Below are 19,777 nucleotides of genomic sequence, written 5' to 3' on the forward strand. Positions count from 1 at the left end.
TCAGCAAAAAGAGGAGGATTGGCAGCAGATGTTAGCTCAGGGCTAATCTTCCTAAAAAAAAGAAAAAAACAGAAGTAAGCAATTGTGAACTATATTACCTTTTTGCGGCTTGGTGAACTTAAAATACCTTTTATAAATTTCTAGAAACGTGCCTTTTTTTCCCCAGAAAATTTCTGAGCATGGCATAAAACATGTTCACTAGTAGACTCAAATCTCTTTAGTTTCTCCAGGATGGGAAGCCAAAAGTAGATAAATTTGTGTTCAGTAATTAATGTTTTAGTATTTTATCTTGTTTGGACAACGACTATACACTGTTTAGTTTAACTTAGTATAAACTTTGTTCTTATTTACATTTATGTTCATTATTGCTTTTTTTTTTTTTTTTTTTTTGAGGAAGATTAGCCCTGAGCTAACATCTGCTGCCAATCCTCCTCTTTTTGTTGAGGAAGACTGGCCCCAAGCTAACATCCGTGCCCATCTTCCTCTACTTTATATGTGGGACGCCTACCACAACATGTCTTGCCAAGCGGTGCCATGTCCGCACCTGGGATCCAAACCTTTGAACCCCAGGCTGCCAAAGCGGAAAGTGAGCACTTAACCACTGCACTACCAGGCCGGCCCTCATTTCTTGCTTTTAACAACCACGCATAAATTAGACATTAAATAGCCAACCATCATCTTAAATTACTTTCTTGCTGACAAATTTTGTAGCAGAGACAGTATGAGCCCACTCGACTAGTAAACCCAGGCCGAGAGAAAAGTTGCACATTTGTGTTATACCCAACACTAGCAACTCCGAAGCGGTGCCTGTTTTCTATTTACATCAACGACCTTAAGCTAGCTTTTATTTACTAAGGATCCACCCTAGGTCACATGAACCTGAAAAGCATTTAAGTTAATTTCTATAATATTTCTGAGATTTGGGAATACTTAATTTATAAGCACTTAATTTCAAGCCAACTAAATAGAGCTTTTTACAGGTCAATTCTAGCGATACTGTCTGGAGGTAGAAAAATATCACATCTTTAGAACATATGTAGACACAGAGCTGGACCTAAACAGAGATCTCATAGCTTTCATTTTAAAACATTTAGCCATGTCTCGGGTACAAAACTCTAAAGAATAGTTGGATCCAAATCGTATTTCTGGCAGATGGACTAAGTTAATGTTGCTTGTTCAGATGGCCAAAGTCTTTTACTAAGGATTTTTCTTTGCATGCTGTAAGGATCCTTTCTGAGCTGTTTTTGGCATCATTTTATCTACTATGAACAGTCCAGGGCAATTGCTATTTAAAGTTTTCTTTCTAGTTGTTTATTTGCTCCAGTTAACTTAGAAATAGTAATTAAGAGCTCAGCATTTGAATCCTCAAAGGGCCTGATTTCAAAGGGGACAGGTTCTCGAAGAGGGGACGAGAGGAAGATGGCGTAGGGGGCAGAGCCTGGACACAAGAAGGATGCCGGGGCGGAGTCCAAGTCAAGGCTTCTGGGAAGACGACCCAGATGGCGCCTGAGACAAAGAACAAGGGGGAGGGGAGCATGAGGCTTCGGAGTCCGTCTTGTTCTGCCTCAGTTCTTCAGCTGATTCCGGTGATTTAGACATGGTGTCTTGTAGTGAGGTGATTTTAGCGCTTTGTGTGTATCCAGAAGCTTCCAGGTACTAATGAAAATAGACATGCCATCCATTTCCAGTATTCCAATTTGGTTTTAAGAAAAGCTAGTTTGGGGAGATTGAAAGATCCCCATAATGGCCATTGCAATTTCAGGCTGCTTTCAGTCTGTTTGGCCCATTTAGTTAAAAATGTGCATGTAGGGGCCCAAAGTTCTTGAATATAAACCCAGGCCAGGACCCCTGAAGGAGGGTTTCCCTCCGAACATTTAGATGATGGCAATCCCATTTCTGACGTTTCCTCTGAAAACCCAAGAAAGTTGCTAAAGTCCTAGCCCTGATCCCCAAAGCCATCTAAAAACAAAACAAAAGTTGCTGGATTCCCAGCCCCGATTCCAAAAGGAATCTGGAAAAAAACAAAAAAACAAAAAAACAAGAAAACACCACCAGGATTTTCAGCAAGCCCAAGCAGTTATCTTCTGCTACCTTCAGAAAATAACCGAGTACTCACCAAGGATGATGCCTTGAACCCAAAGACAGAGCCTTAAACCAGAAGGACAAAGTCCCTCCCCTGAGAAGACCAAGCCTCTCCTGATCCCAAATAAAGCCTGAGAGCTCAGAACACAAGAGGAGCGGAGCTTGAAATCCAAGAGGAGACCCACTAAACCAAAGCAGGTGGCCACTCACAGAGGCAATGAGCACAAGAAGCTGGGTGTGGGTACCTCACTCAATCCTGGGGCTCGGCATCGCTCTGGGGTCGTCTCCTCTGGATCTCACTTTTCTGATGCTATATACGTCAACTTAAAAAGCAAATCCACCTGTTAGTTTATCCTCAAGATGAGTTTACTTGGGAAAAGCCAAAAGAATTGAAACTCAGGACGTACATACGATGGCAAACCATAGGCAAATCCAGAGAACAAAGGAGGGGAGCTGCTTTTACAGAGAAAAAGGGGGAGTAGGGAGAGGCTGTTCTAAGGGAAAGTCCATTGGGGGAAAGTAGCAGTTCAGGGTGGCAGCGACTTCTCATTGGCTGAGCTGTGGCGTTTCTCATTGGCTGAGCTGCGGTGTTTCTCATTGGCTGAGCTGCGGTGTTTCTCATTGGCTGAGCTGTGGCATTTCTCATTGGCTGAGCTGTGGCATTTCTCATTGGCTGAACTGTGGCATTTCTCATTGGCTGAGCTGCGGCATTTCTCATTGGCTGAACTGTGGCATTTCTCATTGGCTGAGCTGTGGCATTTCTCCTTGGCTGAGCTGTGACGCTTCTCATTGGCTGAGCTGTGGCATTTCTCATTGGCTGAGCTGTGGCATTTCTCATTGGCTGAGCTGTGGCGTTTCTCATTGGCTGAGCTGTGACGCTTCTCATTGGCCGAGCTGTGGCATTTCTCATTGGCTGGACTGTTGCTGGGTGGGGAGAGAAATCTTCCTTCAGTAGTAAAGCGGTTTTACCTCCTGTCCAGGAACAAGCATCCTTTGGTAATGGCCACTGTGTGATAGGCATGAGAGCTCCCACTACAGGCCTTCCTGCCTCCAATTTAGCTAAGATTTCTTTTGTTAATTTCCACAGTTGGAAGAATTACCCAGTGAACACTCCTCTACCCACCACCACTAAAATTTCATTGTACCTGTTTTATCGAATATCTGTGCATCCTTCTGTCCATCCATCAATCTTTCTTGTTTGTGATGCATTTCAAAGTAAACTGCAGACATCAGAACATTTCACCCTGAACATTCCAGGCTGCATATCATTAAATAGACTTCAATATTTGTTTATGAGTTTTTCTTTTTTTAAAAAAAAAAGATTTTATTCTTTCCTTTTTCTCCCCAAAGCCTCCCGGTATATAGTTGTATATTCTTCGTTGTGGGTCCTTCTAGTTGTGGTATGTGGGATGCAGCCTCAGCGTGGTCTGATGAGCAGTGCCATGTCTGCGCCCAGGGTTCGAACCAACGAAACACTGGGCCGCCTGCAGCGGAGCACGCGAACTTAACCTCTCGGCCATGGGGCCAGCCCCGAGTTTTTCTTATAATAGATGAAGTTTACGCACAGCACGCTGCACACATCTGAAATGAACCAGTTTTGAGAAATGTGTGTGTAACCCAATCCCTGTTGAGACATCGACACCTCCTTTTGAGAGGCTGGATTCCGATGTGGGCAGGGCCCTGGTTTATTTAGCCGGTCTTGATTTATTTATCCAATGCCGGCTTGTTCAGGTCCCTCTTATAAACTGTGTTGCGGGGCCACAACTAGAAGGACCCACAACGAAGAATATACAACTATGTACCGGGAGGCTTTGGGGAGAAAAAGGAAGAAATAAAATCTTTAAAAATAAAAAAAAAATTGTGTTGCAACTGACATCCTGGTATATATTTCCTCCGGCGCTTCCTCGCGGGCACCCATGTATTCCATAAATTTCCGGAGGTCAAGTTCCTTTGTGCATCCGACAAATATAATGGAGTGGCGGCCTCTTGTCGGACGCTGGTTCTGGGAGGTGGGACATCGTAAAGGGAGAATTTCTGCTCCCTCTTAGCTTCCCTACTAGCGGAGAAGATGGACTTAAAGAAGTCAATAGACAAAGAAAATATGGCTAAGTATGGAAAGAGCTGTGAAAGAAGCAAACAGAAAGCTGAGGTGGGGAAGGACGGGCATGTGGGCGGTGTCCCCTGCGACGTGCTCTGCATAATTTAAATATTGCCAAGTGACGTCCCAAAGAAGTTCCTCGCATCACTCTTCTGCCAAGAGGGGAGGGAAAGAGCCTGTTTCCCTGCGTTCTGGCCGAGGCGTCAGTCACATCGCCGAGGTGGAGGAGCCCAGAGGAGACGAGCTCCCTGGGAATTTCAGGAGGTGAGCGGGGGCAGCCTGGGCGGCGGGACACCGCACAGCGTGTCCCGGGAATGATGCGCATTGAACCCAGCTCAGGCTCCCGGAGTCTTGGCGAGTGGACCGCGGGCTCCCGCTGTGAGCCAGCAGGGCGGCCCGGCCGCTCAGACGCGGCTCCTGCAGCCCCATCGCGCTCCTGGAAGGGCGGCGCCGCGCACAGGGGCGAGGACCAGACCCGGCCCCGCACAGACCCCGCATCCCGGCAGCCTCCCCGCTCGCCTCCTTTGCCCACGCGGTTCCCTCTGATACCCATACGCGGCTCCTTCCCTCACCTCCTTCAGGTCTGCTCAAAAGTCACCTCCTCAGAGGGCCCTGCCCTGACTCCATCCGTCTAAAACTACAATCCCCACCAGGATACCCCGTATCTAGCCCCCATCTGCTCCATTTTTGGCCATCACCATCCAGTTATTCCATTTAAAACCTTATGTGTTGACGTAATGGTTCATTCAAACGTAAACTGCAATCAGGTTTTTTTGTCGGTTGCACGCGCTTCTGTATCCCCCAGCGCCCGGCAGAGAGTGGGTGCTCCGTAAATATTTGTGGGATGAATTAATAAACTTGCCCAATCTCAGACAAAAAGCCCTAAAGCTCCCCGGGGATTCTTTGGACTCCTCTTGGACACCAGACTGTAAGGTCCCTGGAAATGAGGTCCTTGTCCGTGAGCACCCCCCTCCACCGCCACTGCTTGTTCTTCAAATCAGACGACAGAGGGCTTGAGAGCTGCCTCGGGTCACACAGCAAATCCAAGGCAGGGCTGTGACGTCGGCGGGAGTTGTTTCTCTGCATATCCCTGGGTGGCCAAGAGGGACAGCGGCCAACTGGATGGTTTATTATAATAATGGCTAATGGACGTTAAGCATTCATATCAACAAGGATCTTTTAAACCTCATACAAACTGATTTTTTGTTGGAGTGTATGGTTTTATGAATTTTGACGCATGTATAGACTTGTGTACCATCACCACAATCAGGACACAAACTCCCATCATCTCTTCGCAGTCGCACCCTCCCCATCCCTGACTGCCCTCTCCCTCCAACTCCCCACCACACCCCCACCCCCACCACTACTGATCTATTCTCTGTCCATATGATTTTGTCTTTTCAAAAGTGTCATATTAGTTTCCTGTTGCTGCTGCGACAAATGACCACGAACTGAGGGGCTGAAAGCCATGTAAATTTCCGCTCGTACACTTCCGGAAGCCAGAAAAATCAGTGTCATTGGGCTAAACTCCAAGAGCCAGCAGGGCTGCGTTCCTCCTGGACGTTCTTGGGGAGAATCTGTTTCCTTCAGTGCCTTTTCTAGCTTCTAGAAGCTGCCCTGGGGCCGGCCCCGTGGCCGATTGGTTAAGTTCTAGCGCTCCGCTTTGGTGACCCAGAGTTTTGCCCATTCGGATCCTGGGTGCGGACGTGGCACCGCTCATCAGGCCATGCTGAGGCGGCATCCCACATGCCACAACTAGAAGGACCTACAACTAAAAATATACAACTATGTACCGGGGGGTTTGGGGGAGAAAAAGGAAAAAATAAAATCTTTAGAAGCTGCCAGCCTCCCTCGGTTCCTCGTGGCCCCTTGCTCCATCTTCGAAGCTGGCCGCGTAGCATCTTCCAGTCTCTCTCCTCTCTGACCTCAGCTTGGGTTGTTACACCTTCTTCTCTCATCCTCCCGCCTCACCCCTGTGAAGACCCTGTGATGACCCTTAAGGCCCACCACCCGGATAACCTCCCCATCTCAGAGTCCTTGACGTAAGCACAGCTGCAAAAGCCCTTTTCCCACCAACGTAACGTATTCCCAGGTTCCGAGAATCAGGACATGGACGTCTTTTGGGGGGCCAATCTTCAGCTCACCACCCTCATACGAATGGGATTATACTTTGTGCCTCCCTGCGTCTGGCTCCCGGCCCTCAGCGCGCCGCTGGCCTGGGAGGGTCATCCCGTAACCAAACTCAGCTCCCTCTTGGCGAGTGCGCAAGCACAACTGAGGCAGCAGTGGGTGAAAAAAGGTTTATTACTTGCACAAGCCATGGAGAATACCGAGGATACGTCCCAAAGCGCTGCCTCCCCGACGGGGAGGTGGGGGGGGGGGGCTCCTTTTATTGTCAGGGTCCGTACAGCTCATGAATATTCAGTTAGGAAAAAGGCGGGAGAGTGGGGTTCCCCGCCTTACAGCCACGTTCTTTGAGGACGCATGCGCGGTATGAGCCAAACCCGGCAGCTCGGCCCCGCCCGGATGAAGAGGGTTCAGGATGCTGCTGCGGGCAGGGCCTCGGGCGGGTTCCAGCTGGAGGGGCGCAGCCGACTCCCGAGCCATCTCTGCGGTTGGGTTCTTCCTGTTTTTCTGGAGCCTTGTCTGCAAAACATCTGACACTTTCTGCAGGTTGTTAACCAAATCCTCAGCAACCCTTTTGCTCCCACCTTCCTGGCCGCCTGGTTCCCAGGCGCGGGGCCGTGGGCATCCGCGGCTTGTTTCTCGGCATCGCCCGGGAGCATCTCGTGCCTGAGGCGCGGGTACCACTGTTGAGCCTCTCGGCCGCTGCAGGACCCTCGGGTTGTTCCCCGTTTTGGGGGCGATTGTGGATAACGCGGCTGTAAAGACGGAGCAGAGATGTTGGTGTGAACATGAGTTTTCCTTTCTCTTGAGTTGAACCCCCAGGAAGGGGAGAGACTGTGCTTTAAAATCTGCGCTTATATTAGGATATTTCATGGAGGTACATTAATGGACAATATATAATCGAATAATAATAATAATTAATAATAATAGTAATATTCCCCTGGGGGTTAAATATCCGTGTGACCAAGGGGAGGGAGGCAGAAACTGAGACACAGAGAGAATATGTGGGTTGCCTGAGGTCAAATCCGGGTCCTCCTGACTCCCCACCCTCCCACCCCCCTGCCCCAGGAGAGAACCGTGTGAAGGGGCGGGAGGCATCGCCCCATGGCACTGAGTGGTTAGGAGCACAAACTGTGGGGCCACACAGCCTGGGTTCAAATTCCAGCTTTGCCGCCTGCGGCTGTGCGACATTAGCCAAGTGTCTTTGCCTCTCTGTGCCTCCATTTCCTCCTTTGTAACACAGGGATGGCACAACCACCCACCACCTAGGGCCCTTGAGGGAAGAAGTGAATTAAGGTACCCAATGTCGTGGGCAGTACAGTGCCAGGAGCGCTGTCAGCGTGATTTTTCTTTCTTCAAGAAATGCTGACTGAGGGCCCGCTCTGTGTATGCCAGCGTTCTAGATCCACTGGCAGTCAAGACAGACTAAAAAAATAATAAAAATCCCCGGTCTCAGAGCTTGTGAGCAAGCAGAGAAGAAAGGTAACAGGCAGTCCACGTAATATGTAAAGTATAGAGTAGCTCGGGAGGCGACAAGTGGGACGGGAAAACAAAGCAGGTTGAGGGGTGGGTGGGTTCAGCTGTGAAGAGGGTGTCAGCGGAGGCCTCAGCCCTGCTGGAGGTGAGGGTGCCAGTCACAGGCCTGAAAGGAAGACAGAGAACAGCCAGTGCCAAGGCCCTGAGGCAGGCTCGGCCTGCCGTGTTGGAGGAACAGCAAGGAGCCCAGCGCGGTGGGAGCTGATAGACGAGGAGGAGAGGAGAAATGGAGGCAGAGAAGGATCCGGGCGGACCTCTAAGGGCCCTTTGGCTCTCGGGAGGAGTTTGCTTTTCTGTGCGAGATGGGAGGGTTTTGAGCAAGGGAGGGACAGGAGCCGACTGTAGTCCTTCTGGCTGCCACATGGGGAGAACTGACCAGAGGGATGGGAGCGGGGGTGAGCAGGCAGATCTATATGGAGGTGACTGCCGTAGTCCACGCGGCTCTAATCCTTTCCGAGTTCCCTCAAGGAAGGTCTTCCTAGCCTCCTTCTCCAATTGGGAAAACTGAGGCACAGAGAGGTTGAGCCATGTATTCAAGGCCACACAGCTAGTTGGTAGCAGAGCCTAGGTTCAAATCAGAGTCTGTCCAACCTCAGCCCATCTCCCTTCCCCAGTGCGTGGACCAGGCTGCCTCTGCAGGTGGTGACTGAGTCCTCACCACCAGGGGATCTGAAGTGGGAACAGTTTTGTTTATGGCACACCCGCTGTGTGTCAGGCACCAGGGATAAAAACACTGAACCAGACAGACACATTGTGTCCTAGCGGCAGAGGGAGGGGGGAGGCTCATTGACAGCTATTTGCTGAGACCTCCTATGAAGACTGCTGTGTGACCTTGGGGACATATATTAACCTCTCTGGGCCTCCGTTTCTTCCAGCATGAAGTGGGACTCTCAATACCCACTCCATGGGGTGCTGGAAGGAGCCTGTGATAACGCGTCTTCAGCATAGCATTTCCGCAGGGGTGGCTCCCCGACCCTCCTCCTCTGCTGGGACCAACTGGAAGTCAGACGTGATCTTTGAGGTCCCATGAGGCCAGAGGAGCGGGCAGACCCAGGCTGTGTGGGGCCTTGAGTTTCGGGCTGAGGGGCTGCGGCCATATGGGGGATGGAGGGAGGGAGAGACTGAAGGCCGGGAGACCAGGGAGGAGGCTGGGCTGAGGGTCCCGGGGTGTCCCGAGAAGGCCCGGCCCGGCCAGGAAGCTTCCAGGAGGCTGAGCGTGTCCTCGGCCGACTGCCCATCGTGTGGGCTGAGGTTCCTCCCACCGCTGGCTTCCGATCCGGCTCCATCGTCATCTTCAGTCCTCTGCTCCGATGGAGCGAGGGCTGCCCGCCAGGCCCTGACATGGCCTGAGGACAAAACAGGCTTGTGACCCAGCGAGAGGAAAGGTCATCCCCGGGCCAGATTTGACGTACAAGGTGGAGAGAGAAAGTACACAGCCCCCGTTTGGGGACACGCAGCGAGATTCGGCCAAGCAGGAATGCAGGTGCAGGGAGGGGGGCCTCCACGGCCTCCAGGCTCCAGCACAAAGAAGGGCAGGGGAACGGCATTCCTGGTGGAAGGAACAGCAGATACAAAGGCCCGGAGGTGGGAATAATGCTTGATGTATTTGGGGGCTTTGGCTGGAGTGTGGGGTGCATGGGGAAGGAGGGACGGGGACAGAAACTGTCTACAAGGCTGAGGTGCAAATCCCACTCTTCTTGGTACTTGCTGTGTGGCCTTGGCCAAATCGCTTTCCCTCTCTGAACCTTCATTGTCTCATTTGTAGCATCGTAACACGTAGGGAGATCTCAGCTCTACCCCACTCACGCCTTGATTATTTGTTGAATACTGATGCTCAGTTATTTATGGGGCAATCAGTCCTTCTGGACTCCGAGGGCACAGGGGTGGGGTTTGGCTGGAATGAGGCCAGGAATGAGGCCAGGCTTTGGGCGTCTCTAAAGGCCCCCCCGGGGATTCTGGATTTGAGGGCCTTCAAAGTCCCCACAGGGGAGTCTAAAGTCCCCGGGGGGGATGAGAACTGCTAAGGCGGGTAAAAGGACCTAACTCTGATCTTGGACTTTCCTTCACTTTCTTCCGGGTAAACCACTTCATTCATTCCCGATTCATTCCATCACACACTCATTCATTCATTCACACATTCAATCGGTCAGATACGGGCTGAGGACCAACACGTCCGCCCACCGTGGGTTCCGCCTGGGCCTCGTGGGGTGTGGCTTGGAGATGCAGGTGCTGAGGGAGGAGGGGGGCACCCTCCTATTTCCTCATTTACGCGCTCAGGGACCGTGTCAGGGGCTCCGGAGGGCGCAGGAGCGTCTCCTTGGTGGCGTCTCCGTTTTCCTCTCCTGTAAGCTGGGGAGCGAGGTTCTCCTTCAAGGAGCTGCTGGAGATCAACGACTGGGACAAAGTCGAACCCTAAAGGGGTCTCCGCGCCCTGAGAATCCACCAGGAGCCAGGCGCTTCATGTCTATCATCCCTTTAATCCTCGGGGAGGATTAAAATCCTGAGGGGGAGGTTACCGTTATCCTCAAGTGACAGGCGAGGAAACTGAGGCTGAAAGAGCTGAGACACCCCCCCCTCCCGCCCCAGGGCGCAGAGAGAGCGCACGTGACCCAGGAAGGCAGAGCCAAGGCCCAGGCCCTCAGCCTCTAATCTGCCCGGTAACTGATGACCTCACAGCTCCAGCCCACTGAGCTAAATCTGCCTGGCAACCAGTGACGTCACTAATTCCACCGCAACTCTCAACCAATGGGGTGGCTGATGACATCACTGCCGATTGAGTCATCGCAATTTGCTGAAGGCCTACTGTGTGGGGACCGCTGTGCTCAGCAGCCCCCTCCTCTGGGCTCACACGGTGCTCGGTGTTGCCTCTGTTACTGCGGAGAAGAAGAGTAATTTTAGCTCAGATTTATGAATTCAGACTATGAGCCAGGCTCTTTTTAACCGTATTTATGTCAATTGATACGTTAAACCCCCTCGCTATCCCTATTTTACACAGTGCTTGGTCCCTGCCAGGCACAGTTCTAAGCAATTTTACGTGTTCATAACAACCCTATGAGGGAACGATTATTATTATCCCCATTTTATGGAAGAAAACAATGAAGCACAGAGAGGTTGAATGACCTGCCCAAAGCCACACAGCTGGTGGGACATAGAATTCCAACCCACGTATGCTGGCTCCAGGGTTGATGCCATTAACCGAGACACTGTGCTACTTCTCCTGTCCCCGTTTTATCGCTGAGGAAACTGAGGCACAGAGAGATTAAGCACCGGACCTCAGCTTGGCTAGAAAATGCCACGGATGGCCAGCTCCAGAATTGCAGCCTTACCCACGCCTGCAAAGCCCCCACCCCCAACCCCTGTGAGGTGACCAGCTGTCCCCCACTGTCCCCTTGGGAACAGCCCCCAGACGGGGACAAAGGGGGACCGTTGCCAGCAAGATACAGCCCACATGCCAGCTTCGCCCACAGCCTCCCTCCTGGCCCTCCTCGGGACGCTGCCCTCACCTGGGCTGCCCAGAGCCCCCCGCCACCCCACCCCAGGCAGAGGCCACAGTCCTTTTGTCCTTCTGCTCCAAGCCTGACTCTGGTGCCAAGCCTTGGAAAAACTCTCCGCCTCTCAAATCCTTCGGGAAAGACACCGGAGCCCCCTGGGCCAGTGGAGCCCTCATGGGCCTCAGTTTCCTCACCTGTCAAATGCACAGACAAGGAAGAAGGAACAGAAAAGCCCTCTGCAAGCCAGCAGGGTTTTCAATCTCAGTGGGCCCAACACTTTGCCTCCTTTTTATTAAACACAGTTGTTTTAGTGGGAAGAGTATTTTTTTCCTTTAATGAATATTCATTCATTTATTGAAGGTTTTAGTAAAGTGAAACTCATACCACTGTGGTACCCAGCCCTTCATCAACAGCTTAACAAACTTGGCAAGGTGGGCACGCTGTGTCACCAGCCCCCCACCCGCCCCGGCCCCCAAGGATCACGGCTGTCCTGCCACAGGGTTACTTTGTCCTGTGTTTGAACTTCCCATAATCGGAATCATATGACCTGACTCTCTCCTGTCCCTCATCCTTCATTCAACATTATGTTTCCGAGTTTCATGTCTGTGGTCGGACCCAACCCTCTTCATATAACCGAATATTTGTAACATCCTCTTTGCCATCCTGAAATGAAACCCACAGATGATAGAACCTAGTTACACACATAATTTTTTTCCTGGTTCAGTGTATTGTCCCAGGGGTACTAGAAAGGGCCACAGATGGGGGCCGGCCCCGTGGCCAAGTGGTTGAGTTCACGCGTTCTGATCGGCGGCCTAGGGTTTCCCAGGTTCGGATCCTGGGCGCGGACACGGCACCGCTCGTCAGGCCACGCTGAGGTGGCATCCCATATGCCACAACCAGAAGGACCTGAAACTAGAATATACAATTATGTACTGGGGGGGTTGGGAAGGAAAAAAAAAAAAAAGATTGGCAACAGATGTTAGCTCAGGGCCAATCTTGGGGGGAAAAAAAGGGCCACAAATGAAAAATCTCTCTCCCACAAAAGCCCCATGGAACGCATCCCCAACTCAACTTGACCTTAGCCGGGTCCCCCAGATGTCCACCCCTCGCCCACGCCACGGACGGGCGACCCCAGGGGAGGCTGTGACAGAAAGAGACAGTGGATTAAACGGATTGCTCTTAAAACTTCTCACTTTGGAAAAGGTTACTTCCATATATGGCTACGTGGACACATTGCTGGGGTTTTGGAAAAGCCCCTTGAGCGAGGGGCTTGAAGCTTAAACTGTTTTAGCTTCACGGTGACTCCACGTCTGGGCTTCGCAGGTGGGCTCTGCCGCTCTGTGGCCGAGGAGGAGCGGGCAGGGCACCCGACACTGGCCTCAGTTTCCTCGTTCGTGAGTAAGGTGGCGACTTAGCGTCTCTCTGGAGACTTGAGGCCAAGAGCAAACGCGCGGAAAGCACTTAGCCCCACTTTGCACATGTGAAGTGCTCCATGTCCTACCAGCTGTGTGGCTTTAGGCGAGTGCTTCAACCTCTCTGCGCCTCGCTTTCTTCATCCGTAAAACGGGAATCATAATCATCGTCACCTCGTAGGATTGCTGTGGGGTTTTGTAAACCATCCCCACTTTGCAGGTGAGAGAGCGAGGCCCAGAGGAAGTTCCTTGCCAGGGTTCCACTAGCCGGTGGGGTGCCCTGCCCATTCCCCGGCCGGCCCTCCCTCCTGCCCTGAGATCCCTCTGCCACTTTCCACCTTCTGTCCTGGAGGCCAAACCTGTAAGGCTGGACACCGCCGCCCCCCGCCCGTGGTGCAGGCCCCTGGGACGTTGGAGGATGCGCAAATGAGGGCCCCCCCGCCCCGACCCTCCTCGTCCTCACGGTGTCTCCCCCACCCTCCCGCAGCCAGAAGCTGTCAGGAGAATACTTCAGGTACAAGGGCGTCCCCTTCCCCGTCGGCATCTACTCGCCGGAGAGCGTCCGCATCGCGGAGAACGCCGACGTGCAGGACGACGACGTCTTCATCGTCACCTACCCCAAGTCAGGTACCGCGGGGCGGGGCCGGGGCGGGGGCGGGGCCTGATGAGGAGCGGGGCGGGGCGGGGGGGCGGGGTCTGAGGAGTGGGGGCGGGGTCTGAGAGGGAGGGGCGGGGCGTAGGAGGAGCGGGGCGGGGCCGGGGTCGGGGGCGGAGGAGGAATGGGGCGGGGCCGGGGCCGGGGGCGGAGGAGGAGCGGGGCGGGGCCGGGGGCGGGGGCGGGGGCGGGGGCGGAGGAGGAGCGGGGCCTTGGGCTGCTCAGAGCAGACGGGCTTGGCCTTGGTCCGGGGGTCCATGCGCCAGGAGCACCGCTCCCCCGATCCCTGCGGGCTCGCTCCCCACCCCCAGGTGGGCTCTCCCATCCTCATCCCTGGGAGGCCTTCCCTGACCTCCTGGCTGGAAGGGCGTCCCCATCCTGTCCCCCTCTGTCCCCTTAGCTAACCGCGTACTTCTCTTGACGTATCACCACCAGCCTCTGTGTTATATTCTAGTTTGTCTTGATCGCTCCTGGGTTTGTGAGCCTAAAGCAGTGCCTGGCACATAATAGGTGTTTAATTAACATTTGTGGAAGGAAGGAAGGAAGGAGAGAGGGAGGAAGGAAGGAAGGAAGGAAGGAGGGAGGCAAGGAAGGAAGAAAGAAGGAACACAAGGGAGGAGAGACGATCTTAATTTTCTCCATTCCGTCATTGAAATGCTACTTTCTGATCGTCTGACGCGTGTGAGACACAGCTGTGAACAAGGGAGACATCTGTAAACTTGTTGGGAGAGACAGGCTTTACTTAACCATGCCATCACCTATATTACTATATAATTAGGGTTGGGGCGGGTCCCCCCCTGCAGAGAGCATTGGGTGCAAGTCACAAGAGGGTCTGGGGGCTGAGGGCAGGCTTCCTGGGGGAAAGATGTTCATGCTGAGATCTGGAAGCTGCGGAGGGGTTTGAGTGGAAAAGGATGTCCTGGCAGAGGAACAGCATGTGCAAAGGCCCTGAGGTGGGAGGAGGCTGGGTGAGTTTGAGGAAGCAACAGAAGGTCAGTGAGGTTGCAGTAGAGGGAGCCAAGGGAGAGGCTGGAGGATGAGGCTGGCAGGGGGGACACAGGCTGAGGGAGCATCCCTGTGGAGCCAAGGTGAGGATCTTCAGCGACTTTACTGAAAGTCCCTTGGGGAGGTTGTGAAAGAAGGGATAGATTTCAGGTTTTTCTTCTCTAAAATGATGAAGCTGATTTTTTAAAATATTTTTGAAATGTTTCAAAATATTACATTCACCCTTTTGAGCATAAAGTTCTATGAGTGGTTTTGTGTGTGTGTGTAACAGTTTTGAGATATAATTCACATATCAAATAATTCATCCATTGTGTGGCCGGCCTGGTGGCACAGCAGTTAAGTTTGCACGTTCCGCTTTGGCGATCCGGGGTTCACTGGTTCAGATCCCGGGTGTGGACATGGCACTGCTTGGCATGCCATGCTGTGGCAGGCGTCCCATGTATAAAGTAGAGGAAGATGGGCACGGATGTTAGCTCAGAGCCAGTCTTCCTCAGCAAAAAGAGGAGGATTGGCAGCAGTTAGCCCAGGGCTAATCTTCCTCAAAAATAATAATAATAATAATTCACCCATTGTAAAGTGTACGATTCTATGGCTGTAGGACATTCACAGAACTGTACAACCATCACCACAGTCAATTTTGGAACATTCTCATCAGCCCCACAAGAAACCCCATACCCATTAGCCATCACCTCCCAATTCCCACACCCCCATCCCCAAGCCTCAGGCACCCATTAATCTGTCTTCTGACTCTGCAGATTTGCCTATCCTGGACGTTTCTTGTAATGGGAATCCTACAACTCATGGTCTTTCGCGTCTGGCTTCTTTTGCTCAGCGCGGTGTTTTCGAGGTCCGTCCTTGTTGTAGCGTGTGTCAGTGCTTCGTTCCTTTCTCTGCCCGACTAACATTCCAGGGTGTGGCCAGGCTATATTTTGCTCATCCATTTGTCAGTTGATAAACATTTGGGTTGTTTGCAGTCTTTGACTATTGTGAATAATGCTTCCAGGAACATCGGCATGCAAGTCTGTGTGTGGACACGTTTTCATTTCTCCGAGTTCTATGAGTTTTGACAGACACACGCAGTCATGTAACCACCACTATGATCAAGACATAGAACAGTTCCATCATTGCCCAAAAAATCCATTCACATGCTTGTGCAGTCAGCTCCTCCTCCAGCCCCAGCCCCGGGCAACTGTGGGGTCTGCCCGCCCCCATAGTTTTGCCTTTTCCAGAACATCAAGTAAATGGAATCATACCCCACGCAGCTTCTGAGGCGGACTTCTTGCACGTAGCATAATGCACTTTAGATCCATCCAAGTGGTTGCATTTTTTATTGCTGAGGAGTCTTCCATTGTATGGATGGACCGCTGTTGGTTTCTCCATCCATCTGATGAAGGACACTTGGGTTGTTTCCAGTTGGGGATGAGTATGAGTACGGACGCTCTGAAGCTTTGCATGCAAGTCTATTCGTGGGAAGATCTTTCCGTTTATCTTGGGTACATACTTAGAAGTGGGATTGCCGAGTCTATGGGGAGTATGTAAGCTTAACTTTATGAGAAACCGCCAAGCTGTTTTCCAAGGTGGCATTACCATTTTGCATCCCCACCAGCAACGTAGGGGAGATCCAGTTGCTCCCCTTCCTTGTCAGCACTTGGTATTGTCAGGTTTTTTTAAGCCATCCTAACAGGTGCATAGTGGTATCCATTGTGGTTTGACCTGGCATTTCCCTAGTGGCTACAATGTTGAGCATCTTTTCATGTGCTTGTTAGCCATCATATATCTTCTTGGTAATGTGTCTGTCCACGTTGTTTTGCCCTAATTTTTAATTGGGTTGTTTAGTCTTCTTGTTACTGAGTTTTGAGAGTTCTTTATGTAATCTGAGTACACATCCTTTATCAGATCTGCCTTTTGCAAATATTTTCTCCCAGCCTGTGACTTGTCTTTTTTTTTTTTTTTTTGAAGATTTTATTTTTCCTTTTTCTCCCCAAATCCCCCCAGTACATAGTTGTATATTTTTAGCTGTAGGTCTTTCTGGTTGTGGTACGTGGGATGCCACCTCAGTATGGCCTGATGAGCGGTGCCATGTCCATGCCCAGGATCCAAACCAGCGAAACCCTGGGCTGCCGAAGTGGAGTGGACAAACCTAACCACTCAGCCACGGGGCCGGCCCTGACTTGTCTTTTCCTTATCTTTACAGTGTCCTCTCAGAGCAAAAGTTTTAAATTTTGATGGAATCCAATTTTTCAATTTGTTTTTTAATGGGTCAGACTTTTAATGTCATATCTAAGAAATATTTGCCTCACTCAAGGTTGAAAAGATGTCCTTATTATTATTTTCTTCCAGAAGTTTTATAGTTTTGGATTTTACGCTTAAATCTATGGCTCATTTTAAGATAATTTTTTACGCATCGTATGAGGTATAGATCCAAGTTTTTGCATATCGATGTCCAGTTATTCCAGCTTCTTTTTCAAATTTAAGATATACTAAAATCCCTCTTAAAAAGTGCATTCATGGGGCCAGCCCCGTGGCCGAGGGGTTAAGTTCACACACTCCACTTCGGCAGCCTGGGGCTCACCAGTTCAGATCCTGAGTGTGGACCTAGCACCACTCATCAGGCCATGCTGTGGTGGCATTTCACATAGAAGAGCTGGAATGACCTACAACCAGGATATACAACTATGTACTGGGGGTTTGGGGAGAAAAAAAAAAAGAGGAAGATTGGCATCAGATGTTCACTCAGGGCCAATCTTCCTCACCAAAAAAAAAAAAAAAAAAAGCATTCATAGTTCAAACTTCAAGAGGCACAAAAGATTTACCCGGAAAGACCTCTCTCTCCTCCCGCAGTCACCAATAGTCCCAATGTATTCTTCCAGAGTCTGCATGCACAAGCAGAAACGTAATGATTGTTTTTTTCCTTTTTCCCCCACAAAAGTTAACAGACTATACACACCATTCTGCATCATGGTTTTGTTTTTGCTTTCTTTTTCCTTGTATTTCGACATCATCCCATATTAGAACTGTAAACAAAGAGCCTCCTTTTTTTTTTTTGTATAGTTCCATATTATTCCATCACATTACATGTCCAGGAATTCTTGTTTAACCAGTTCTTACTAATTAGTATTCCCAAGTTTCCAATTTCTTGCCTTTACATCCAATGCAAACTGTGTACACAATGCCACATCTCATACAAACATCATTTGCATATGTATGCATTTATCTGTCGAACAAACTCCTAGATATGGAATTGCTCAGTCAAAGAGTCTATGCCTTTGCAGGGTTTTTTTTTTTTTTCTTTTTTTGAGGAAGATCAGCCCTGAGCTGACATCTGCTGCCAATCCCCCTCTTTTTGCTGAGGAAGACTGGCCCTGAGCTAACATCCGTGCCCATCCTCCTCTACTTTCTATGTGGAACGCCTGCCATAGCATGGCTTGCCAAACGGTGCCATGTCCACACCCGGGGTCCGAACCGGCGAACCCCGGGCTGCTGACAAGTGGAACGCGCGCACCTAACCGCTGCGCCACCGGGCCGGCTTTGCCTCTGCGGTTTTGATGGATGGAGCCCAATTTCCCTCCATCCAAGTCGCAGAAATCTGTTTCCCAGCCTGCAGGCTTTGTGAGAAACAGCTGTGGAGATGGATGGTGGCGATGACTGCACGGCAATACGAATGCCACTGACGTGTACCCCGCAAAATGGCTGAGAGGGTAAATTTTGTGTTAGGTGTGTTTTACCAGACACCCACAAAAGAGAATTAGCTAGTAACGGGATTCAGCTGCCAAGAGGACCGCAAAAGGATAAAGGCAGAGCGATGCAGGGAGCAGACGCTCCCTCTAGGGCTGAAGCCGGGCATCCAAGGAAACGGGCTGGGGGGCGGGCTGGGGGGCGGGGAGTAGGTGTCACTGGTGTCCCTTGCACCGCGGGCCGCTGTCCAGCTCAGGAGCTGGCCGGTGGAGCCCGGGGGAGCCTGCGCCTCCTCCCGCAGGGCCCCTGCAGCGCCCTCTCCTGACAGAGCGCGACATTGCGCGAGCGGGCGGAGGAGGGATGCTGGCGGGGTCCAGCCCCGACCTCAGGAACCAGCGCGCTGGATTCGGGGCGAGAGGCAGTACCCTGAGCAACGGGCGCAGGGTGGTCGATGGAATCCAAGACAACATGATACTAATAACAGTTGATTGTTCATATTATTATTATCTCTCATCTAACTCATCTGGAGAGTGCTGGAATCTGGACCTGTGAACTGGGTCATCCAGGAGGTCCCTTCCACTTACAAAGACGTTTGTGCCCCCCCCCCCCCCACACACACACAGAAACCCAGGGATGACTCCCAAGGACGGGCTGGGGTTTGAAGTCCAGACGCCTGGAGTCAACTCCGGCTCCCTCTAAGTTTTCACGGAGTCCTTCTGCCCTAACACATCAGCCTCGGAATCCCAGAGGCTGAACCCGAGAGAAGTTTCTTTCGCGTTCCTGTGGCCTCCAGTCGGCACGGCATGGACGGAGGGAGTGGGGGAAGTCCACGTGGTCCTGGGCACCCCGGCTCCTCCTGTCTCCCGGCGCTGCCATCCCTCGGAGCCCCAGTTTCCACAGGCATCTGGGATCCAGCCAGCGGAGAAGGGGGACGAGTGGGAGGTGTTTATGGGCCAGGCCTGGAAATGGCTGCACGTCGCTGCCACCTGCCCAATTTTGGCCAGAACCCAGACACGCGGCCCCACACGCAGCTGCAGGGGAGGCTAGAAAACTGTGGTCCCGTCACAGTCCTGGGAGGCAGATGAAATGGGGTTGAGCCGACAGCTAGCCAGTCTCCGCCACGCGCCACTTCCTAGCTTGGCCACCTTGGCCGGCCACGTTGTGTCTCTGAGCCTCGGTTTCCTGCTCTGACAATGAAGATAACCAACCCCACCTTCTCTGCGGGTTGTGAGGACTCGGTCCAATAAGATGTGTAGCGAATCTCGCAGTAAATGCAGCTGTTATAAATCCGATTATGGCCCCCTCTTGAGACCCTCCCCACCTCTGATTCATGTGCCCAATTTCTCCCGACAGGCACCACCTGGATGATCGAGATCGTCAGCTTAATCCTAAAGGACGGGGACCCCTCCTGGATCCGCTCGGTGCCCATCTGGGAGCGGGCGCCGTGGTGCGAGACCATCATGGGGGCCTTCAGCCTCCCGGGCCAGTCCAGCCCCCGCGTCATGAGCTCCCACCTCCCCATCCAGCTCTTCCCCAAGGACTTCTTCAACTCCAAGGCCAAGGTGCAGGGCAAGGGAGGGGCCTGGGGGGAGGGAGCATAACCGACTGGTCAATTCAGCACATATTGATTACCTGCTGTTTACGTGGCCCTGGTCTAGAACAGTAGGAAATAAACACACAGAAATGCCCGCCCTGG

At 51.8% G+C, this 19,777-nt stretch overlaps 1 protein-coding gene across 2 annotated transcripts in view; it reads left to right on the plus strand.

Moving 5' to 3' along the window:
* Positions 1 to 19,777, plus strand: part of SULT2B1 (sulfotransferase family 2B member 1) — a 39,591-nt gene that overhangs the window by 12,810 nt on the left and 7,004 nt on the right. The window contains exons 1-3 of one of the 2 annotated variants that reach the window (XM_070223138.1): positions 9,251 to 9,427; positions 13,234 to 13,373; positions 19,435 to 19,643. In XM_070223138.1, coding sequence (XP_070079239.1) covers positions 9,321 to 9,427; positions 13,234 to 13,373; positions 19,435 to 19,643 — 456 coding nt within the window. In that variant the 5' untranslated portion in view covers positions 9,251 to 9,320. Of the gene's footprint in view, positions 1 to 9,250; positions 9,428 to 13,233; positions 13,374 to 19,434; positions 19,644 to 19,777 lie in introns of those variants that run through there. The other variant, XM_005596725.4, reaches the window with a different exon arrangement.

This window comes from Equus caballus, chromosome 10, assembly GCF_041296265.1.
Source record: "Equus caballus isolate H_3958 breed thoroughbred chromosome 10, TB-T2T, whole genome shotgun sequence".
NCBI lineage: Eukaryota > Metazoa > Chordata > Mammalia > Perissodactyla > Equidae > Equus > Equus caballus.